General features: G+C 44.6%; 1 protein-coding gene across 17 annotated transcripts in view; it reads left to right on the top strand.

Annotated features, from left to right (window-relative positions):
• MBNL1 (muscleblind like splicing regulator 1) overlaps positions 1-25307 on the top strand; it is a 197894-nt gene that overhangs the window by 151127 nt on the left and 21460 nt on the right. For 10 of the 17 annotated variants that reach the window (XM_063306544.1, XM_063306548.1, XM_063306550.1 and 7 more), the window contains 2 exons: positions 15160-15225; positions 15368-15568. In XM_063306544.1, the coding sequence (XP_063162614.1) occupies positions 15160-15225; positions 15368-15568 (267 nt within the window). The remainder of the gene's footprint in view (positions 1-15159; positions 15226-15367; positions 15569-25307) is intronic. The other 7 variants (XM_063306553.1, XM_063306555.1, XM_063306546.1 and 4 more) reach the window with 1 other exon arrangement.

Raw genomic sequence — 25307 nt, 5'->3', positions numbered from 1 at the left:
ATCCAATGCATCTGGGAATCATGGGATTTGCCCTACAGTCCCAACACATCTGGAGGGTGCTAGATTGGGAAAAGCTTCAAGAACAATAATCTGGATTCACTTTGGGACTGAGAAGCAGCATGGCATGTGCCCTTCCTAATGTTTTTGATTTGCAAAATCTTGTACCTCTGTGTGACTTGGATGTCTCCAAGCGGCTGTTACCTGTAGTGAACACTTAGACTCATTCTTTCTTCCACTTTTTCTATTATGTTGCTACCTCTGGAAGCACTTTCTGCATCTTGGGTTTCTGACATTTAAAATAAGCATGAAAGGGATACTTGAATGATGCTGTCTGACTCTCTAAAAGCTCTCCCCCCTTCTTGGTGTTGAGAAGTTGATAGATTTATGCAGGGTTAGGATGTTATTTTGAAAGCTGAGGCTATACCTGCTTATGTGGCTTGCCTGTCCCCTGACAGGCCTTTAGGTTTTGATTCGTACTGTTAATATGGAGAAATGTGGAGAAGAAACAGCATTTTCACATCTCAACCCCCCGAGATATAAGTTCCTCTTGCTGGAAGAGAAAACATCAGATCTTAGGCAAACTGTCCCACAACATGAACATAAATTCTCTTATATGTGTGTGTGTATGTATGTATAATAAATATATATGTATGTATGTATGTATGTATGTATGTATAGTTTAAACCACATCACCATTTCACACTCCTGACTTTTTTTTTAGCCCAGAGATCTAGAATTTTTCACTTTCATTTAACATAAATGGAAGAGTTTCGTTTCATTTCTTTTTCTTAAAGAAACCAGTGCCTGCACAAACTTCTGCTGAACTTGTTATGAAAGCTTTCTGCCTGGCAAGAATTTTGAAACAGAGTTGCTCTTGCATAAATTAACCCCTCATATACATTCTGAAGTAATAAAATCCAATATGATTACTGTTTCATGAGTGTCAGAAACTAAGCTTGAGCCAATGGGATTATAAACTGAGAAGGGACACATCTTTGCACTCTAATGTCAACAGTGCTTAATTTTTTTTAATGTTGAGAATGTCATGTGAAACACAGATGTTTTATCTTTTCATCTTCTTCCATATTGTATGCTGCAGTACCTTTGTGTAGAAAGTCAATAACATGAATTAAAATAATGATACAAAAAGAAATTACCTTAACCCACTTGATTCTTCAATTTTAACATTATTGAGTTACTTAATTTGTATGCCACCCATTCTCAAAAGAATATAAATATAAAAAATGCAATGTTGTTAGTCATTTGCTTACTGTATTACATTATATGAGAGACAGTTTGGTGTCATGAGTGCCGTTGAGCTAAAGTAATCAGCGCAATGGCACTCATGACAATGACAAGGAAATAGGTGAAGGGGTACAAGTTAAGTAGCCATCAACCCACAACGACTAACGGCTAACAAACAATAGATAAACGGATCACGGAGCCACCCAAGCCATCAGCAGCAATACCACGGGGATCGCCCAGCTGAAAGCAATCAGCAGAAGAATGAAAACCTGAGGATGGGCGATCCTGGAAACCCTCAACCAATGGCAGGGCAACGCATGGGACAAAGGGGGGTGACGTCACCGAGAGCGAGGGGGCGCTGACCGGCGCGGGGTATTTAAACCCCGCACCGGCGCGCTCCTGTCACTCTCAGCTTTTTTCTAACAACGTTGTACCTATCCTGAAATAAACCAGAGCCTGCTTTGCAACCCAGTGTCTGAACGTTATTCAGAGGTAGGCAGCGCATGACATAAAGCTGAGAGTCATAAACTCAGCCTCGCCGAGCCCCACCGGACGACAACGAGCCGCGGGAGGAGTAGACGGCGAGAAGACCAGCAAGATGAGGCCGGAACGGCGCGGGCAAGGAGGGCGAGCCGCGCGGCAAGAGACAGAGGAGGACCGACCGAGGCCAGAGGCACCGCGGACTCCCGGAGCCATGGACGCCCACCCCACCCGACCCGAGCCTCAGCTCCAACCCCAAGGGGAGATGGCGACGGAGGCAACCCGACCGCGGGAGGGAGCAGCACGACTTCCGAAACCAGCGGAGGACCCCGCGCCCCACATCGCACCCCAGCAACGGGTGTGGAGCGACAGCCCCACGGTGCTCGACACGGAGGAGGACGACGGAGACACCCATCAGACGGAGGAGGAAGCGGACCCGCGGCGGAGGGACGATGAACCCCCCCCCCCGAGGACGCGCCAACGGAACCGGCCCCAGCGGCGGTGCGGGCTGTGGACGAGGAGGCACGAGCTGAACTCGCGGCCATGCGGGCTCAGCTGACGGAACTCCGGACCATGCTCCAGGCGCTTATGCCCCCCGCGCCACCCAATGACGTCCCCGCACAAGCCTACACCCCGAGCGAAGCACCGAACCCACACGAGCCAGCGGAGAGCCAGCAGACGGCACAGGCGGCCGACACCACATCCCGGGAAGCGAGAGGCGGGGCCGCGCAAAACGCCCGGGCCCCAAAGGACTTCCCCATCTTCTTCGATGGGACCCCCTCAAAACTCTCGTTTTTCGTCACCAATGCTAGGGAGTTCATGGGGAGGCACGGACACTCCTATGACTCCGAGGCCGACAAGATCGGCGCCGTGGCGATCAAACTCCAAGACAGGGCGGCGGACTGGTACGTCCAACTGTACGAGTCCAGCTCCCCCGCCCTCGCCACCTTCCCTGCTTTCATCAACGAGATGAAAAACTATTTCGAAGACCCCCTAGCTAAAGTACGGGCGAAAAGCGCACTCCAGAGACTTAAACAGGGCGCACGCACGGTCCCTGACTACGCCCTGGAGTTCAAAGCCCTCGCGGGAAAGGTCTGCGACTGGTCTGAGACCACCCTGCTGGAAATCTTCAAAAAGGGGCTCAACCGCGACGTTCTCCAATGGGCCCTCTACCGCGACGACCCAGAAACGTTACACGGGTGGATCCACCTCGCGGGGAAAGCCGAACACGCGCACCGCACCTTCCTTATGACAACCACGGAAGACACAAACTACGTCGGGAAAAAGGTACCCGCACCACACGGGGGGATGGCCGGCCCCATATACCCAAAAAAGAAGTTCAACCGGGAGCCCTGCGGGAGGTGTGGCAAATTAGGGCACAAGACGGCGGACTGCTTCGCCAACCGACCGCCGACCAGCGCGCCCAAGCCCGCCCCGAAAATTAGCCCCAAACCACCCAACCCGGGGCCGCCCCCTCACCGCCGAATGACCGTGGCCACAGCGACACCGGAAGAGGGCTGGGACGCTTACTGGGGAGAAGAGGACAATACCGACCCCGACCAGCCGGCGGGAAATGCTCCCCGCTTGCCCTGAAACGCGTGGCGGGGCAGGCGGCGGGACAGCAACGCGAACCACCTCAACGAAACGACAAAAGCTCCGTAATATTGGCAGCAATTCAACTCTCTGCCGGCAACGGAGCCACCACGGCCGCGGCACTAGTGGACTCGGGGTGCTCAAAAAACCTTATCCACCCCGACCTAGTCGCCAAACTCGAACTCCGCTGCTTCCCCCTCCCCACGCCGCTGGCATTCCACCAGCTGGACGGCTCCACAGCGGGGGGGAAACCAGCCACGCTACAAACCGAGCCGGTCACCCTGCAAATGGGCACTCACACCGAGCGCACATCGTTCGTAGTCACGCCCATCGGACGGCCCATTGCAGTCCTGGGGATGCCATGGCTCGCGAAAAACAACCCGCGGATCAACTGGGCGACCCGCACCTTCACATTCGGCGACGGCGAGTATCGAGCACCAGTACCAGCTGGCAAAAGCAACCCCACGGTAGGACGAGCGGAGGCGACCACACAAGACAACGCCGCTACCACTGCAGACCTACCGGAACAATACGCCGACTTCTCCGAGGTCTTCGGAGAAGCAGAGGCAGACCAACTACCCCCCCACCGCAAGACGGATTGCCGAATCGACCTACTGCCCGACGTCCCCCTACCTAGACCAAAGATCTATTCGATGACCCCGAAGGAGATGGCAACCCTCCGGGAGTTCATCGATAAAAACCTAGACAGGGGATTTATAGAGCCAGCATGCTCTCCGGTCGGAGCCCCCGTCCTATTCCGGGAGAAGAAAGACGGGACCCTACGGCTCTGTACCGACTACCGGGGCCTAAACGCGGCTTCCCTGTCCAACAAATACCCCTTACCCCTGGTGAAGGACATGCTCGCCCACCTGTCCACGGGCAAAGTCTTTTCCAAATTGGACCTGCGCGAGGCGTACTATCGCATCCGAATCAGGGAGGGGGACGAATGGAAGACGGCGTTCAACTGCCCCCTAGGCGCTTTCCAGTACAAGGTACTGCCCTTCGGACTCGCGGGGGCCCCTGGGGTGTTCATGCAGCTCATCAATGAGGTACTGCATGAACATCTGTTTAACGGGGTCCTGGTCTACATCGACGACGTCCTTATTTACACAAAAACATACGAGGAACACGTAACCTTAGTCAGGCAAGTCCTCGACAAGCTCAGAAGGGCGCAGCTCTATGCAAAGCCCGCAAAGTGCGAGTTTCACAAAGACCGCCTAGACTATTTGGGGTATCGAATCTCCGGGGACGGCATCGAAATGGACCCCGCAAAAGTCGAAGCGGTACTAAACTGGGAGCGGCCCCGCAACAGACGGCAACTACAGAGCTTCCTGGGATTCGCGAATTTCTACAGGTCCTTCGCCCGGGGGTTCGCTGAGATAGCCCTCCCCTTAACGGACCTCCTCAAAACCAAAGGGGTGGGGGACACCAGACGCGCCAAGAACCCAGGCACAGTGCTGAATTGGACTCCCGCGTGCCAGACCGCATTCGACAAGCTGAAAGCGCTGTTCACGACGGAGCCAATCCTCGCGCACCCGGACCCAGAACGGCCGTTCGTGGTCCAAGCCGACGCCTCAGACTTCTCCCTGGGAGCCATCCTCCTACAAAAAGACTCCACGGGGCTCCTGAAACCATGCGCCTACCTGTCAAGGAAGTTCTCCGAGACAGAGAGGCGATGGCACGTCTGGGAGAAAGAAGCCTTTGCGGTGAAATCGGCACTAGAAACATGGCGTCACCTACTCGAGGGAGCCACCCAACCATTCGAGGTCTGGACGGACCACCGGAACCTCGAGGCCCTACGAACGCCTAGACGCCTTAGCCCAAAACAGGTCCGATGGGCACAATTCTTCAGCCGCTTTGACTTCCAGTTGAAGTTCATGCCGGGCAAGAAGAACTTCCTGGCCGACGCCCTCTCCCGACTGCCCCAAGACGAAGAGCCCGCCCCAGACACCATTGGGACGGTCCTATCCGCCTCGCAACTGGGGATGGCCGTGACCACCCGAAGCGGCGCACGAAGGCAGCTCGACGCTACGGCGCAGCCGACGGCGGGACAACCGGCGACGGAAAGAAGGCAACCGCAACTACCAGGGGGAATGCGCACGGACCTCGCCGCCGCCCTCAAAACCGACCCCTGGTTCCTGGCAAACCCCGACAAGGTAACGATGGCGCAAGACCTAGCATGGGGGGAAGGCAGAATCTACGTCCCGGACTCGCAACGCCAGGCGATCTTGCATAGGTCACACGACGCCAAGCAAGCGGGACACTTTGGGTTCCTCAAGACCCTACACCTAACACGGCGGCAATTCTGGTGGCCCGCGCTCAGGCGAGACGTAAAAACCTACGTGGCGTCCTGCCCAACGTGCGCTAGGGCCAAACGGGCACCAGGCAAACCCGCGGGGCTATTGCAACGGGTGGCAGAACCCTCCCGCCCATGGGAGGAAATCTCTATGGATTTTATAGTGGACCTCCCACCCAGCCAGAAGAAAACGGCCATTTGGGTGGTGAAGGACTACTTCTCAAAGCAGGCCCACTTCATCCCCTGCACGTCAGTCCCATCCTCACAACAACTAGCCAAACTCTTCCTCATCCACGTGTACAGGCTACACGGATGTCCCGCACGTGTGGTGACCGACAGGGGCACACAGTTCACCTCCAAATTCTGGCGGGCCTTCTTGAAGCTGACGGGGACCCAACAGGCCCTGTCTACGGCTTGGCATCCGCAGACGGACGGAGCCACTGAGGTTCTTAATGCCACCTTAGAGCAATTTATACGATCCTATACGAACTACCACCAGGACGACTGGGCTGAACTGCTCCCGTTCGCCGAAGTCGCATACAACAACGCCGTCCACACGAGCACGGGAAAAACCCCGTTCGAAGTAGTCTCGGGGCGCGACTTCGTCCCCATACCGGAGCTACCTCAACCCCCGGAACCCCAGGTGGACGCCAGCGACTGGGGACGGAAGATCGCGGAAGCATGGCCAGTAATCACGGCGGCGCTGAAGGAGGCACAGGCTGCTTACAAAGAGCAGGCCGACAAGCACCGGCGCCAACAACCGACGTTCCAGGCGGGGGATATGGCCTATCTCTCCACCAAGTTCCTAAAGTCAACCCAACCCTCGAAAAAACTGGGGCCTAAGTACATCGGGCCGTTCCGAGTCACGCAAATAGTGAACCCGGTAGCAATACGCCTGGACCTGCCACACAACCTCCGGAGGCTCCACCCGGTGTTCCACACCAGCCTCCTAAAACCGGCAACCACCTCCCGATGGCACCCAAGCACGCCTCAGCCCGCACCGCTTATGATCGACGGGCAACACCACTTCGAGATAAGGGACATCCTCGACTCACGCAAGCAACGAGGAACCCTACACTATCTGGTCAGGTGGAAACACTTCCCCCACCCGGAATGGGTGGCGGCGCACAACGTTAAAGCACCTGACCTGACCAGAGCATTCCACCGGGCATACCCCGACAAACCGCAATCAAGGTCAGCAAAACCAACCCCCCCCCCCGCAGGCCTCCCCCCGCCTCCCGTGCCCCAAGGGAAGGGGCCCCCCCCAAGCCCGCGACTTGGGTGGACCTCCCCCCCCCCGGGACTCACTCCCCCCGCCCCGGGCCCACGGGGTGGTGACAAACGATCGCCAGCACCCTCCCCCCGCCCCCTGGCCGCGGGGGAGTGGCAAGCAAGTCAACAGGGCAACCTGGGGGCAACGCCCAGGAGACACAACAAAGGCGACGCACTCCAAATAAGCAAAAAAGGGCCCTACCTGGAGCTGAGCAGCACCCGACCAGCCACGCCTCTCGCCTCGCCGAACTGAGCCAAACAAACAGGGTGTGGTTGGAGCATGCGCACGCCAGGTCAGAACCCGAGCATGCGCACCATGGACACACCCTGGGAAGGCACGTGGTAGAGGGAGGAGCAAAGGGAGGGGCGACAACTACTCCGGCGGGAACTTTGAAAAAAAAAAAAAAAAAAAAAAAAAAAATGGCGTTTTGACAGCTCCATGGGGAAAACCCAGAAACCCGGGGGAGAACACTATTCGGAAAGGGGGCAGTATGTCATGAGTGCCGTTGAGCTAAAGTAATCAGCGCAATGGCACTCATGACAATGACAAGGAAATAGGTGAAGGGGTACAAGTTAAGTAGCCATCAACCCACAACGACTAACGGCTAACAAACAATAGATAAACGGATCACGGAGCCACCCAAGCCATCAGCAGCAATACCACGGGGATCGCCCAGCTGAAAGCAATCAGCAGAAGAATGAAAACCTGAGGATGGGCGATCCTGGAAACCCTCAACCAATGGCAGGGCAACGCATGGGACAAAGGGGGGTGACGTCACCGAGAGCGAGGGGGCGCTGACCGGCGCGGGGTATTTAAACCCCGCACCGGCGCGCTCCTGTCACTCTCAGCTTTTTTCTAACAACGTTGTACCTATCCTGAAATAAACCAGAGCCTGCTTTGCAACCCAGTGTCTGAACGTTATTCAGAGGTAGGCAGCGCATGACAGTTTGGTGAGTTCTAGTCCCGCCTTATACTAGACTGTGAGTTCTAGTCCCACCTTAGGCATGAAGCCATCTGGGTGACCTTGGGCCGGTCACACTCCCTAGGAAGAAGGCAGTGGCAAACCCTTACGAAATCTTGCCAAGAAAACTGCAGGGACTTGTCCAGGCAGTCACCAGCCGTCAACACTGACTCAAAGGTTAAATTATTTTATGTTATGGCCTTTGCATAATGACATCATCACAGAAATGAAATGTCTCTTGTAATACTCCCATCCCTCTCTATTGCTTAAGGACAAGGGGAACAGAGAGAGCCAGTGTTAGTGGTTAAGGCATCAGGCTAGAAACGGGGAGACCATGAGTTCTAGTCCCACCTTAGGTACAAAGCAACTGGGTGACCTTGGGCCAGTCACTTCCTCTCTGCCCTGGGAAGGAGGCAGTGGCAAACACTTCAGAAAATGTTGCCAAAAAACCCCAGCAGGGACTTTTCCAGGTAGTTGTTAGAAGTCAAGACTGACTCAGAAGCACATGTAAGGTAAAGGTAAAGGTTTCCCTTGACGTAAAGTCCAGTCGAGTCCGACTCTAGGGGGCGGTGCTCATCTCCGTTTCTAAGCCTTGGAGCCGGCGTTGTCCATAGGACACTTCCGGGTCATGTGGCCAGCATGACGACTCGGAACGCCGTTACCTTCCCACCGAAGCGGTACCTATTGATCTACTCACATTTGCATGTTTTCGAACTGCTAGGTGAGCAGGAGCTGGGACGAGCAACGGGAGCTCACCCCGCCGCGCGGTTTCGAACCGCCGACCTTCCGATCAACAGCTCAGCGGTTTAACCCGCAGCGCCACCACATGTACATACACACAAATTGCAATTACATAATTCTTTTTAAAACTATCCATTATTTTTCTCATTCAGTTTATGAAGAGCACTTGGAAATGTCTGATCACCTTTCCTCTGCCTTTGAGGGAAGCCTGTATGCTTTGAGGTGTGTGATTGACTGGTTGTCTAAACCTCCCCCCCACATAACCAGAACTCTTGGATATCACCATGATAGAGGACCATGTTTGAGTCCTGTATGTATTTATTTATGCCACCTTTTCTCATTCTAGCAGCTTACAATAAACAAAATGAAACATAAAATACTCATAAAGCCAAACCCATTGAAAACCAATACATACTGTTAATAAAAACAGATGCTACTATCAGGCAAATCTGAGTACCCTTCTGAAAAGGACTTTTTTTACCATTTTGTGAAATGCCATCAGGCTAGGGATGCATCTGACTTGGGCAAGCTGTTCCAAAGAAGGTGCTGCTGCTCAGCATGTTGTTCTCCAGGTCCAAGTCATCCCCCATTCCCTTTTGGGATGAGTTCCAGAGTGTCTTCTCCCTACTAGATCATGTTTAATGGACAGATTCTTTGTGAATAAGAAGTAACAAGGATATAAGCAGGCCTCTTAATTCTGTGCCAACTGCAGCTTCCAAGTTACCTTTAAGGCCAACTGATTGGAACTGCCTACTCACAAAGGACTGGGACCACTGTATAACAGTATTTCCGATCTCTAACAATCACTAGTGATCTTAAAGGAAACCATGGTAGATGATATTAAATGCTGCTGAAATATCTAGCAAGTCAAGAGTGATCAATGTGGTTTCTATCCCATTCCCAGTGCCTGAAGCCCAACTAAAAGGATCTAGATAAGCTGTCTCATCCAGAGCCCTTGTTAGTTTAAGCCCAACCACCTTATCTACAAACTAGTGAGAAGTGGTTGATTGGAAACTGCAGAGGGAATCCTTTAAATCATTGAAAGAGAGGTGAAATACTACCCTGCATAGTCCACGAACCACCTGGGTTGTATGAGTACACCTGCCCTTTTTCACTGACTAAAGTGAATCATTTCAGAGAAGGGGAAAGATAGCACACAAATTACAGAAACAGAGTTTTGCCATACAAATGTATAGTGGGCAGCAAATGAAACAAAGAACATCTATTTCATGCTTAGGTATCTAAAGCAGATCATGCATTTTCTGAAATGCATGACCTTGAGAGCTATGCTGAGCTATCAGGGCTCTGCATTCCACAGCTGGGAGCAATGTTGAGAAGGCTCTCTAGTGTGCCCCAAACAAATAGATCTCCAAAAGCAAGGATCACCTATTAATATTGATATCTGGACAGGTTCATATCAAATAGCTATGGAAACCTGGCAGTTCACCTGGGTCTTTGTCCAGTGAAAAATTGTGCCCCGTTCTCTTCCAATGATAAATGTACCACAACTGAATCATATTTCTTACAACACTGTCATAGTACACTAGCTGCTTGTAGGCATTTATATAAAACCATTTGATTTCTCTTTTTTGTCTTCCCCCCAACCTCCACAATTAAATAAGTGGGGGCTCTTCTTGGTTAAATTGCATCTGGGAAAACCAACCCCAAATTATCCTTCATACCTAGGAGCGTTGTGCAAAATGAAGCAGGATGACTCTGCATTGTGAAAAAGGAATCAAGGACATCCATTTTAACCAATGATTTAGTCACTAAGTACACAGTGACTCAGCAGTCATTGGAATGAATGTTTCTTTCTTTTGCTGCATTTTAACAGCTTGGTAACTTTCTCACTCTTGCTCAGTTCATCTGACTGTAGACCACAGAGCAATGATGCTTAAAATATTAAGTATCCTGTAATGCAGGAAAGGAAAATGATGCTAATGTGGTTGGATTGTTTTCAGTCATATGCTGTACTATTGCAAATAGTTTCTTTCAGGTTATTTAAATGTTGATTTACTACCACCACCCCAAATAAATGCACAAACCTCTTTCTTTATGCTAGTCATTGGACTGGTTTTATTCTCAAAGGGAGGGAAAGTAACCATAACATCATGTACAGTACCCTAATCTGGAATGTGCTAGTACAGGCCCCAAATTGCAGTAATTTGAGCTGGATCATAGAACTTGCAGAACCAGAGCTAGTGCTTCCAATGCATCGATGGGAAAACAGCAATTCCTTCAACTTTAAAAACTTCTCATTAGGAATTTTCTTTTAAAAAAATTGTTGGTCTTGCCATAACTTCAGCTTCTGAGCTTGTATTTTCATGAACAAGTTGTTCAAATTTACTCAGCTTTGGAACCTTGGCTTTGTTTGTCTCTCAATTCAATCAAGACCACTGATGATGATTATTATAGGAAAATTTTGGAAAAAGGATATTACCCAGTGCTCCAAAAGGACAGGAGGAATAATAATCTAACGAAGTAGTATAAGCTCTTTCTGAATCAGCCTCTCCTACTGAAATTTAGGCTGTCTCTACAGGAGACAGGAGCATTATGTATGCTGACTTTAGTTGTACAAAACAAAGGTGGGATATAAATTTAATAACATAAATAAAATAACAATATAAATATACAATATATATAAATAACTATATATAAGCCCAGCTGAATCTATGTAAGGCCTGTCTGAATGCTTTTATTTGATTACTTAGCTTTCCATCTTTTGTTACTGATTTGTTGAAGTTATAAATGGACTAATGTGAAAAATGCTTCCTTTTTTTTTAGCTAATAGCCTTTTTTGAATATTTGGTGGTTAGATTTAGTAATAGAGTGTTTCCTACATACTTTCAAGGATCTACAAATTAGCCTTGGTAGACAGTAATCTTTAATACTAGTCAGTAAGAATGCATAAAAGTGCTTCTGAGCAGAGGAGAGTGCCCTTTTCTTCCCATGAAACTAGTAAATCTCAGCCCCTTTCTCTTCAGTCAAAGCAAAGGCTACCTTGGCCCAATAAGTATTTTTACAAGTGCAGTCACTTACATACAGTTCTTTACTCCAGCCTTCTCCAACATCGAATTGAATTATCCATTCAGTTGTATCTGACCCTTGGCGATTCCATAAGCCAGCTCTCTCCAACATACTGCTTTCCAAATGTATGAAGCTGTAGTTGTACTACATCTTGAGGATATCAGTCCAAGGAAAGTTATTGTGCTCCAAACGTCTTGCCCAGCATCTTTTTACAAATTACTCACTTCCCTATAAAATTGGGGAATTTTTATATTAGGCAGGTCCTGTGCATGAGCACAGCCTGAGAAAAATTTGCTTTCACTACCAGGAAGAAATCCTGCATACACAACTCCTTCCTCCTCAGAAGTGCACTCTAGAAATCTCTTCTTTCCTTGGACCATCTCTTTCTTTCTCTGTTTGTATACTTGTTTTCATCCTCCCTGGTCAGGAAAGAAAATGGGTAAGAGCATGGAAGGAATTTGTTCTTAGTTAGAAATGCATCTTTCAGCAGCAAGCAAATCCAAGAAGAGAGTTTGGTGAAGGGAGACAAACTTCACAAGGTGGAGAGCAGCAAAATAAGCCACACATACATTTAGGTTTTAAAGTGGGAAACGTTCCCACTCTGTCAGTCCACAAAACTGAGAGCTAGGGATGTAAAAGAAAGCCATGATGAATTTATATTCATGAGAAATGGCACATTCCATAAAGCAGAGCCTGCTGCATTGTGAACCTCTGGCCTAGATGGAATTTGGAACTATCCCATTTATTTCTCTTAAAAAAAGAATCCACAAAATATTTCCAGAAAGACATGTCCAAGATGCACATGCTGAGAGTTGAAAACAGAAGAATTTACAGTGAAGAAATGTGTCTAAGATAACTATTATACCAATCAGTATAAAATTGCATTTCAATTCATGCAAATGGGAAATTATGTATAAAGATCCAAATGTTCGGGACTTCCAAGAGTGTAAACAGTTACAGTTTTTTTAAAAAACCAGTCAGTAGCTCAGGCTAAATTTTCTAATCCAGTTACCCTGATCCTCTTTTTCTCCCATTAAATAAAATAACTTATTGGCTGTCATTGTTTGTCAGAACTGTAGATACTATGATCACGACAGTAGTAGTAAACCCTGTGAGGTCTTGAACATACTAGTCAGAGACTTTCCTATTGCTTTGCAATATGATAACTTCTCGGGTGAGCCCCCATCTACCATGTGGTTGAGCTAATCAGTCTCATTATTCTCGAGCCTTTAGGTGGCATCAGCATTTTTCAGCACTGGTTCTCATTCCTTTACTGCATTTTACGTATGATAATATAACAAGAATTTGTCATGAGGCAGTAATGTTCACTAACAGGAGTGGGAAGGAGATGAGACAGCCAAGAATGCAGGGCATGTTAAGGAGATAAATAATTACTAACTTTTAGAAAACATTTTGGACTGGACAATCAGGTTATTAGAAAACACTGGCTTTATTTGCTTTCACTTGTTTCCTGTAGGAGCAGAGCATAGCATTTAGCTCTTAATAGCTCGTTTGCTATGGGATCTTCCATATGAAGACCCACCCATACATTTCTTCAGAGATTAGTTCTGATTATTTCTAAGGGTAAATGATACACCAGCATTTATTTACTGAGTTGTGAACATTAGCAATCATTTGATCAGTCCTAGCATATTCAGAAGTTCTTCGAGTTGTAATGGGAATGGGTATAGAACTGTTCAGGGATTTTATTAACTTTGCATTAGGGCTAAGCTACAGGTTAGTTTAAAATCTTAGAAAATAGAAAACCTTAGAACCAAACATATGTTACTTCAAAGATGTGGTTAGAAGTTTGCCTTTCTTTCTACTTTATTTTTAACTGTAGAGCAGCCTTGTTGAACCTAGTTCTCCCTAGATGCATTTAAATTCAGATGCCATAATTCTCAGGAATTAGCTGGGGGTTTTGGGAACAGAGGTCAAATACATTTAGAGAACACCAGATCACTTGTCCTACAGTAGGTACAGGAAGGCTAATAGGGAACCTACCATGCTGGCCAGAGTGTTTTACGACTTGTGATGGATCACTTTTTGGTAATGAAATACAGGGGCCAAGTCAAAATCAAGCAGGATGGCAAAGGTTAAACTTTCTTTATTACCACCCCCACTTTCAAATTCACAGTCCCTTGCAAGCTAAATCTTGTCCCCTGTCTCTGCTTTTGTAAGTCATCCAGATCATTTGAACTATTTTTACCTTGTATTGTGTGTGAGAGACTTGTAAGCCACTTTGATCATCTGCTTCCTTATCAAGGTGGGATATAAATCAACTCAGTAAATGATGAAGTTCTTATAATTGCTGCATTAGATTATCTACCCAGTTTGGGTAAAGAAGAGACTAGAAAAGAAAACCTTTCCCTATTTCTCTTTACTATGCTCTCTGGCTTTAAGATTGCTAATCAGAACATTAGTAGTGACCTAAATGTATACAGTGTACAGCAACCTCATATGGTTTTACTTATATGTTACAACAGTGATGATAATGTCAAATTTTAATGGTATTTTACTTCAGTATGAGGTTTCATAAAAATAATATCAATAGCATTTGTAAAAGAAAAAGCCTTTTGAGAGGTACCATATTAAAAACATGTGTGTACCCTACAATTTAATTGCTTGTGAAAAGAATAAAAATGCTGTTCCATTATTGCTGTAAGAATTATATCAGTGCAATATAAATTATCCCTGCCCAGTGGTCACTGGCGTCCTGAATTGGCTACTAATTAGTATATCTGAAGGCTAAACAAGAAGTGAGTGTTGTCTTTGTCTTGTACATCATACGGTTGAGGCTGAAGAAATTAGTGCCATATATTAAAATTATCCTGCCTTTTTCATGTCATGTTCTATTCAATTTGATGGGAAAAGAAGGAAAAGAAAAATTCAATAAATTCTTTTAAGTAAAACATTGTGTTCTTGCTTTAAAATACTTAAGAGTTCAAATGATGTATATAAATGTTTTGTGTTTCTTGTTGTATGGTCACCCTAGCTTCTCACACTTCTATTAGATAAAGGCAAAACATTAGGAGGAATCTTCTCCAACTGGACTTTTACTGATTGGAAGTGTGGGCTGCTAGGGAGACTTGAGAGGACGAAAAGAAGCCTTAACAGCAACAACTATAGCACCCTCTAACATTTTCAAAAGTAAAGCTGAAAAACATCACCAAGAGAAATTCAAATAAAATTGTGACGCTCTCTAAGAATAAGGTAGAAAGACAAAAAACTCTTTTCACAGAGGAAAAGGACTTGACAATTTGAAAGGCAAATTTTAACACCACTTTAGGATAAACATTAAAATTATTGCAGCAGGAATCATACAAAAAGTGTTGTAGATTATTCCAAAGGAAGGCCCTAGAGCATAGATCCTCAGTTCTGATCTGCTTGGGATGAGTTCCTCTTGGGATGCCTTTGCTGGTGGAAGAAGGCTGACCTTTTCGATTGCCCCTTTCTGTACCAGTTCTTTCATGCCTGCAGTGGAGAAGTGACTGATTGTCCAGAACAGGGGAAGTATGCAAACTTTATCTCCTTCCCTTACAGTTGCTGGGATCTGTTGCTGGTTCAAATGCCTTCCTTGAACAGGAAGCTTCTTCCATTTGTGAGAGGGTCAGTTAATATTACTGTCTGCATGCACAAATGTTGCATTATTTCAAATGATTTTATGTATAAAGCTTTTTTGGACTAGTATTCACACTTGACTCTCTTGCACTGTCTCTCTCTCTCTCTCTCTCTCTCTCTCTTTTTCCAGCCAATGTTTTCAGTTGCACCAAGCCTAGCCACCAATGCTTCAACAGCCTTTAACCCCTATTTGGGGCCAGTTTCTCCTGGCTTGGTCCCAGCAGAGATCTTGCCAACAGCACCAATGCTGGTTGCAGGGAATCCTGGTGTGCCAGTTCCTGCTGCAGCAGCAGCAGCAGCACAGAAGCTAATGCGGACGGACAGATTGGAGGTAGGAAATAGTTTGGCTTCCAGTTATGTTTTTTTTTTTTGTTTGTTTTGACCAACCAGGTATGTGTCATTGATTCTAGAAACATAATCCTACTTGGGAAATTTTTTGGAAGAAAGTGCTGTTCAGAGGAAATCCTTTTCCCATCAGCAGTGTAATAATGCGATTATAATGTATCTGGCTAATTCTTGAAAAGGAACTAATGGATTTCAACCCCACTGATTTCTGTACTTATCAAAACATTATTATTCCTAACAAGAACAACATTAAAAGCAATAGAACTTCATCAGCAATAAACTACAACTAGGTTCACACATCATGCTTAATTGGTTTATTGAATTAAACCATTTTCTGCGTTTGCACAATACATTAAATTATAAACTAACTAAACAACCTGGCTTCAAACACAGTGACTCACAAAAAATAATGGTAATATTAAAACTTAGCTCAGCATGTTGTGCAGATCCTAGGTCTTTAACTTGCCCAATAGAGCATGTTGTGTAAGATAATGGCATAGGAGTGGATTCTTACTCAAAGCTGAGTATTTTTAAGTCTCTGCATAGGATTATTAGATAGGCCACTCTCCTAACTATTATACTGGGTGGCCAGTATAGATTTTTTTTCAGCCTTTTTTTTTCCTGAGGTTTTCATATTAGAGGAGAGTAGAAGACCTCCAAGACAAAAACCATTCTTTAAAATCACCCTCCCCCCTAAATTATATTGCTACAAGTTGGCTATTTTGTAACCAAATTCCAGGAGACTTTTCTCAGAGTGCTGGGGGGCTGCAGGGCCACATGAAGGCCACTGGTTACCCATCCTTTCATGATATGAATCCTTTGCTTATCTGAACATTTTTGTATCTGGCAAATTTATAGGCAATTGATGGACTTTATGTGACGTCCCTGCTAGCTTTTTAAGAGCTCCCCAAGCGTGTAACTGTAGTTCAGTCCTTAAAATCTTATGTGAAATGATGAATCATTATGGCATTTCTTTTTTTAGAGGGGGGAAAAAAAGATTGATGCAATTCTCCCTCCCCCCCCCCCCAAAAAGGAAGGAAAAAGGACTTAAAATTCTGTCCCTGGTCCCTCTGATACCATCAGCCTCTTTCTGTCCAACAGCTGGGGAAAAAGGTTTTTAAAAAATGGATCTTAGTCACCTAAAGTTTGACTGGCCCTGGTATTGATTATATGCCATCAAGTCGGTGCCAACTTTTAGCAACCACATAGATAGATTTCCTCTAGGATACTTTGTTCCCAACCTCAAAAATCTCCAGTTACATTTATCAAGATCTGTAGAGTTAGATTATGATGATTTTTCAATTTATGAAATTTTAGCTAGCAAGCAACTTTGTAGTCTTTGTTTTCTATATTTTCCCAGGGCACTATTTTTGACCCTCAATGCCCATCAGCAAAATGAGAATATTAAATATCTGTACCCACTCTTGAAAGGTCATTAGAATTGAGCAGTCTGGCTTCATCGCCATTCATTCATTGAATCAATATTCTGCATTTGGATTTTTAAAAAATCTGATATTACAAATTCTTGAATTATTTTAAAATTTTGGTCCATAGTTATTGCCAAAAAGAATGTGGCATGAAACGTAAGCATTAATACAGTATCCTTATCCTCCTTGTGCATCATGGTGTAACAATCAGGATACATTTTTTCCTTTGTTTAACACAATCAACACTGCATATCCCAAATAGAAAATGTGTATACAAAAAATATAAATGAACTTGTAGTTAATCTCAGGTTGAATTTTAAAAATAATAAAGTTGGAATGAAGTCAGGACTTGTTACAGATTCAAGAATTTTGAACCTAATAGATTGAAATTATGAGCTAATTTCAAGTTTAGAATTACTGCAAAAGAGAATTACTACAATCTATTCTCTATAACAGAATACTATCTTTTCTCTTTCCAAGCCACACAGAATATGGACTAGGACAGTAGGATGATCTGAGAGTTAACAAAATAACTTCCTAGTTTCATTCCTAGTTTAACTATTGTATTTGGATTAGAAAAGTCTTCCACAGTAAATTCTTCTAATTCCTAGAATTCTGTTTGAATTCCTACAGGATTTCATGGCATAGAGGTAGCTCAGATTTGTTGTACAAACTTTGGTTGAGGTTCTCCTGACCTAGGGAGATCAACACCAAAGCACAGATCACATTTTGTGCAACTTGCCTCACATTCCAGCAAGGCTTTCTCCATGCAAAGATTCAGAAGTGGGGATCACCTTGCAGTATTTGTACGTGTGGAATTTTAATTTTCTGGGGTTGGTTAATGATTGGATGCTTTTTTTGAATGGTCCAACTCTTCAGTCATTTGCATATAGCTTGAATCAGATGCTGGATCAGGTGGTAAATCATATCCAGTTGCATTGATCTGTTGATGATTCCTTTACTTGAGTGCCAGGTTTCTAGAAATTCTCTGGCTTTTCTGCAGTTTGCATGGTCAGTTATTCCTGTATTTTTCAGCCAAATGTGTGGTTCATTCTAAGGGCATGGGTGGCTGTTACATCTGGTCTAGTCTTGGTTCTTCGTTGCAGTTATGTGTTCTTTGATATAGTTGGCATCCCATCTGTCCTAGGGTACAGTTGGCTGCAACCCAGACAGTTTATTCTGTATATGATATTGGTTCTTGGTGGGATGTGTAGACTTTTGGTTTACACAGGATTCTTCGTAGAGTTTTTGTAGGTTTGTGGGCCACCAGAGGCTGGTGTAATCTGCTGCCATGTTCTGTTATATTCCCTTTGTACGGGGCTGTTACTGTGGTGGTTCTTGGGGCATTTTTTAAATGAAATTTTAGGGCAAGGCTAGAGGAGTTGTTCCTATCGAATATTTATTTTATTTTATTTTATTTATTTTATTTTTATCCCTCCTTTATTATTTTTATAAATTTCTGAAGGTGGGTGGCGAACAAACCTAATAGTCCTTCTTCCTCCTCTTTTCCCCACAACAACAACCCTGTGAGGTAAGTTGAATTCTGCTTTTCTCAGTGCTAGTGAGCTGCAGTGTGTTTTGGATTGGTTGATAAGGATTCTTGTGCAGCTGATTTTATGTGTGGTGGGGTGTTGCTGTTGAAGTTTCAGATTTGGTCCATGCGGGTGGGTTTCCCACATACTTGGTTTTGCCGCCTGCCATCATACAGTGTAGTGATGAGGTTGTCTAGGAATGGGAGTTTTTTTTCTTTCTCTGTCTCTCACAAATTTCATCCCTGGGCATGTGGAGTTAAATTTTTGAAGAAGTCTTTCAATTTGGCTTTCTTTTAGAATGACAAATATGTCATTGTCATATTTGAATTCCTATAGTTGTTGATCATCTTCTTTTATGACATTTGTACAAATGTTCCATAGTGGTTATGCTCCTTTGCCTGGACTAGTTCCTCATCTGAGAGAGTTTGATGGGCTTTTTCAGCATCTTATCCCATTGTAGTAAAGTCAGCCCTCAGCCAGTTTTCAGCTGCAGCTTGGACAATGAAGTCTTCCTCATGCTAGTCCACACTCTGTTTGATTTCTTTTAGGATGGAAGCACAGTGCTTAATCATGCTGCTTATTCTTTCCACAATCCACAGAGTATTGGAAAAGAATTATGTAAATAGTAAGAACTCTGTAAGGGATAGTAATTCTCTGAAAACTGAATAGAACAGGATCAAATTTGGTGTGGAGGAATAAGCCAACAAGGAGTTTGAAAATGAGATGGATCTGGCCAAGAGCTGTGCAGAAAAAAAAATCCCCCAGTGCATCCTTCCAGGAGAGGCAATTGGACAGTAGCTTGGGATGCTATCAACTTCTCTGTTCTAAGCCTTCCATTCATGTGACCCAGAAGGGAGCTACAGGTAGTCCTCATTGAGCAACTGCCTCATTTAGTGACTGTTTGCAGTTGTGACAGTGATGAAAAAGTAACTTTTATGACCAGTCCTTGTATTTATGACCTTGGCAGGTCTGTAAAGCAAAGGAAAGCTGAAGTAAGATCATAAGCACAGTCACAGTTTTACTTAGCGACCATTTTGCTTAACAACCAAGTTGCCAGTCCCAATTGTAGTGGCTAAATGAGGACTACCTATATTATTAAGGGCTTGGAAAGTCTAGGTAAGCCATCAAAGGCTAACATAAACTATTGGTAGAAGCCATGTGGACATTATGTGCATCACAATCCCATTGCACAAGTGATATGAATTATGTGACATAAATGACCTAAGGTATCTAATTTGCATCATTTGCATGATGAAGTCATGATGCATGGTTGTCACATACCCCATGCAGATGCCCATGTCCACAAAGGGCTAGAGTCAACCTTATTTACTCAACAACTTTAAATTTTACTGAGGTGGTGGTTCTATGTAGCAATATCTGGAAAAAAAATATGCCAGCTTCTTACACAAGGAAGGTGAACAGCCATTCTCATTTAAAAAATAACAGCCATCAGAATCTGATTTTGCAAACTCACTTGCCTTAGAAAGCTTTCCATCTCTGGAAAATTCTTGTAAACCTCTAATATAACACCTACTACTTGTAAATTGTGAAGGGAAATTTCTTAGTTCCATGAGAAAAATAATTATTCCATGTTTGTGTCAGATACATGTAGAGTGAGAGTCACTTTTTTTTATACCTTTGTCTGGGTCGGGGGATGAACAGTTTTATACCAGGTGGGATTATTTAACATTTAACACAATATAGAACTTGTTCTTACAGTATATTCAACCCACTAGTTAACCTCCAACTCAGATCTCCTTAGCAATTGTTCTGGCAATACACAATTACATTAGCTTGCAAAAGAGACACCTTTTGGGAAACTAGAAGATCTCTGCTCTCTTCTTTGTATGCGCATTGACTCCTGGTGACTGCCTGGACAAGTCCCTGCAGTTTTCTTGGCAAGGTTTTTCAGAAGTGGTTTCCCATTGCCTCCTTCCTAGGGCTGAGAGAGAATGACTGGCCCAAGGTCACCCAGCTGGCTTTGTGCCTAAGTCAGGACTAGAACTCATGGTCTCCCAGTTTCTAGCCTGGTGCCTTAGCCACTACAGCAGTTTTTTGTTTCTTCTTTGCCCCTTTTTCTTGGAAAACAAGATCTGCAAAACAAGTCAAAACTAGGTGTTCCCATGAAATAACTTACTGGGTGGAGTTAGCTTATGCCTGTGCATAACTGGACCTGCCTGGAGGAAATTTAACTAGCAGGTATTCACTGACCCAGTTAAACATGCTGATTGCTTTGGTAGTGACTCCTACTGATTTCTGATTCCCAAACAGACCAGGAATATAAGTTACATTTTATCAGATTTTGGTTGGTTTGGGAAGTGATAAATGAGGAGTCCCAACTCAGAGGTAACATAATTGATGTCCTAGGCAGATGTCTGATTTGCTGTAGTCACTTTTGCTGTCTAGAGGAGCCAAGTGGATGTCCTTAGACAATATACTGTATTTCTACATCCCTGCCTAGAGAAAATAATTGAGGATATTATGGAATCCTGAATTGTTTGGTACAACTTTGGTCCTGGTGAGCTAACTTTCCTATTCACACATACACACCCAAGTTAAGGACAGCTTCAGAGGGCAGATTCGGGTGAGGAATACCCATTTGTAGACCTCTTCCCCAGACTTGATGTTTGCAAGCAGCACTGGAAGAGCTGTAATTGTGAGCTGGGCCTGTGGAGTCTCTGCAGCATTGATTAGTAATTGGAAGGAAGCACAGCAAGGAGGATGCAGACCGAGAGGAATGGCTGGAAGTGCTTTTCTTTTTCAAGGCTAATTGGGCAATTTTCGATCTGCTGTTACTTGTTTTGCTGAGTTCAGGGGACTTGTCTCCAGAGTGGGACTCCTGCTTCTCTGTGTGTTAAATAGGGAAATGGAACACCGGTAGTTCTGCTGTCATTTTCACAGCTCTCAAAGGCAAAGCTCTTGCCAACCAACCAGTGAACCAAGTTTTTTTTTTTCCCTTCTAGGGCATTAGTTGCCACTGCTTTGGAAGCTGGAGCTGCTGCTTTTATGCAGACAGTTCCTCTTCTTCAGAACTTTTGTTTTGATTATGAATCAGCAATGCCTGTTCAACGATCTCAACATCTTTCCCGTTATAAATAGCTATTTGTCTGGGGCTTGATGACTCTCCTGCCCCAACTCCAAACACCTCATTGCTAACGTTTACAAAGCAATCTAAAATTGGAGAATTCTTTTCACTCTCCATTCACAACAGTCCTATAAGGTAGATTGTTATTATCTGGGTTGCACTGATGAGAAGTGAGTCGAAATAATTTTATTTTCACCAATATATTGCAGTTCTACCCTGAGTTCATATCCGTTCAATAATATTTGCATTTAAAATTTCCTAAATGCCTCAGACAGTGGCATCATCTAGCCAATCCTGTCTAATCTCAGAAACTAAGCATACTTGGGGAGAGGGGGGGGCTGCCTGGAAATCCCAGGGATGTAAGATCAATTGGGAAGTTGAGAGACATCCTGGAAAAGGCAAGAGTAAGTCACAGCTGTAACCCTACCCAATAACAGCTGGGCTTGAGGATGTCTTTACCTTTAAATGACCTCATTTAAGACCCAATTTACTGCTAATATATTGACCTCAGTCTGCCTTCTAGATGGGTTGGGACTCTGTCCCCCAGAATTCCAAGGCTGCCTGGCCAAATAAAACTATCTGACCCTGAGTTAAACATTGATACAACTAGCCTGGTATTATTAGCATTGGCTGGTGATAATAGAACATAGTGCAAAAAGCAGTGGAGTGTTTTAATTACAGTTGACTAAGCTGTTATTCTCTAGTACATACAAATGCTAATTATAATTACAAACCTTGGTTCACAAACCATAAGAACTGAATTTACGCAATATACTAAATCCAAGTCAAACAAATCACTTAGTACAATGTGTGAGACCAGACGATGGTTAGCATTGTCTTAGATTTGAATGTTTGCGTCATGCTTGGAAATATTAGGGACTGAACGTGGAATCTTCTGCACTTCAGTTCTGACACAGAACTATAGCTTTCTATCTTTAGAGCGTCCTGAGGGTACCAGTTGTGGACAGCTGATTGATGCAATTGAGTTGCTTTGTCTATTAGTACTATGATTTTTTTTGCACTTTCTCGCTATTTGCCTTTTAAATAAGCAATGCTATGAGATGACCCTATAGATCCACAAATCAGTCCAGGTAAGGAATTTTAAAATATTAATATCAGATACCAGATTGGAGAACACTGACACAGAGTGCATTTTTAACTTTGATTTAGTGTTCTCTAAAGTTCTGGATATTCCACAGAGTGGGAGGGAGTATCTTTCTAACAAGGCTGTGCATTTATAGTATTGAGAATGATCTGAAGTTGTATAAAAAATTATTAAAGTTAAACTGATGCAAAGAATGGTTTTCATTATCTAAATGTTTTCATTTTGCCAGAAGAGGAACAGGAGAGTCCAAGAAGAGCCTCAGATAGTGCATTGGCTTGAGTGGGGAATTTCAGCCCCATCCAAGACTAGAGATAGTCCCCAAGATCAGGGGGCCCAAATATCCACAATCCTGTAGATGTAGAAGGGGCAAAAGTGTTGAGCCCTGAGGCAAATACAGGTGAGGGGCTTCTGGCTCAATCTCTCCCTTCCTGTCAGGCAGCCACAGAAAAAGGAGGAGAACCACCATAATCTGTTTCCCTAGCATTCCCAGTCCCCATAGCACCAGGCCCCCACAATATCAAAATTCTCTTAAATCAAGGAGCACCAGGATGGTGAAGCTGCTGCCATCCCAACTGCACCAAATTTCATTAACAAGTGTGATCAATGCTATTTCCATACTGTGCCCTGATCTGAAATGGATCTGGATAATCCATTTCATGCAGAATCTGAAAAGGAAAGGTTAGAGACTAGATGAAAATTGTCTGTAAGTGTTGGGTCCAGCAATCCCATTTGAGGAGAGGTCATACCACTGCCTCTTTTAAGTTCAGAGGAACCACCTCCTCCCTCAGAGATGCTAACACCACTGCATGGATCCAAACACAAGTATCTCCCAGGCAGCTCTAAGAACCCAGAAATTACATGGATCTAAGAAACAGATAGCTGAGCTCACAGTCTGTCCATTCTGTTATTATAGCCAGTCTCAAGTTTTAACTAGTTTTAGCCTTCCTGAGGAGTTGATTTCTTGGTCTGGTCTACCCAGTGGGGCTGACATCAAGCCTGCAAGTCTGATTGTGCTGCTGCTGCTGCTGCTGCTGCTGCTGCTGCTGCTGCTGCTGCTGCTGCTGCTGCTGCTGCCGCCGCCGCCGCCGCCGCCCCAATATTATCTGGCTGTTCCGGACGTAGAAGATGTTTTTCTCCCTATTACCTTGGCAACAGAGCTTGCATCTCACCTCACAGGGTGGTTGTTGTGGGGAAAATAGGAGGAGGAAGGAGTAATAGGTATCTTCCCCACCTTGAGTTATTTATAAAAATAATAAAGGCAGGATAGAAAATAAATAAATAAATATCTCCGTCAAAGCCATCTTCCTGACTCTACAGGCACAGGGCCTCTCACAGCAAGATCAGACACCCTTCTGGACTATTCCTGCCTTCAGGCACTCGACAGCTGGTCTGGTGCCTAGCTTCTGAGACAAGCTGCACTGAAAACCTTGTCAGTCACAAGAGAGTAAAGATCGCAAACAGTTGGCTAATTAACAGAAAGCCCAGTCCCAAGCCCAACAGAAAGATCCCAGTAGGACAGTGCAAAGGGCAATAAGCCAGAGCCACTGCGGGCCTCCAGCTGGGTTAACAGCCCCTAGTGATAAAAAGTACAGTCAGATGGGCAAGATCAGACTGTGAAGTTCTTGGTGCTCTCTGAGCTTGGTTGTTTGCTTGTAGATATTTTGTTACCTTACTAGGTAACAACATCAGTATGAATCTTAGACTGGTAATTAGCATTTTGAATGGGATCCCCAGCTTACCCACTACATTTCATTGTGCTGTCTGAAAGGCAATCTGGGGAGAATCTACCACCCCTGGCAATTTTCAGCATCCTTTCTGGAAGCCTATTTCATAAATCTCACACTGGATTGTTTCCTTTTCTATGTGTAGTATTAAGTAAGAGACTTAGAACATGGTCCACAGCCAAACTGTTTGCTCACCTTTTGCCCTAGCTGCAAACACTAGTTGTTATGAGTATACCTGGCTTTTGATTAAAGTGATTCTTTCTTACCACTCAGTATCATTTAAATTGCTTCCTTTTAAAGCCTAACTGCCTTGGGCATACAGAGTGAAGAAAGCTTTTTTAAAAAAATCTCCCCTTGATACTTGCTTACCTTTCATTTAGTGTGATTCACTATAAAGTCTGAAATAATTGCAAAAGAATGATGTTCACGTTACATTATTTTCTTTGGTTCTCTTTTGAATATTAATCGTAGTCCTTCTGCATGCTGAATTACAATTTTAATAATGAAAAAAACTGTACTAATGTAAAAAAGAACTGTAAAAATAAATGTAGTTTAGGAAGAAAGTGAAGAGCAGGATAAAAATATTACGTATGCTTGTACCCCCTCTTGTGTTAAAATTGTGAACAGCAATGAATTAAATGTGGCTAAGGTCTTGTGTGGCTAACAGAGCTCAGAGAATGCTGTGGCAAAATCTATATTGCAATTGCAATTTCTTAGAAGCGTGTTGGTTTTCTTTTTTTAAAGATGCATATGTTTTCTATCTTATTCTTGCTATGCTTAGAAATTCTTTGGAGTTTCTCCTGGAGATGTTTTTGGACATATTATTTGAGTTGATAGAGGGACCATTCCTAT

Source organism: Candoia aspera, chromosome 6, assembly GCF_035149785.1.
Source record: "Candoia aspera isolate rCanAsp1 chromosome 6, rCanAsp1.hap2, whole genome shotgun sequence".
In the NCBI taxonomy this organism is placed as follows: Eukaryota; Metazoa; Chordata; class Lepidosauria; order Squamata; family Boidae; genus Candoia; species Candoia aspera.
Note: the sequence above shows the minus strand (reverse complement) of the source record. Positions and strands in the feature narration are given on the sequence as shown.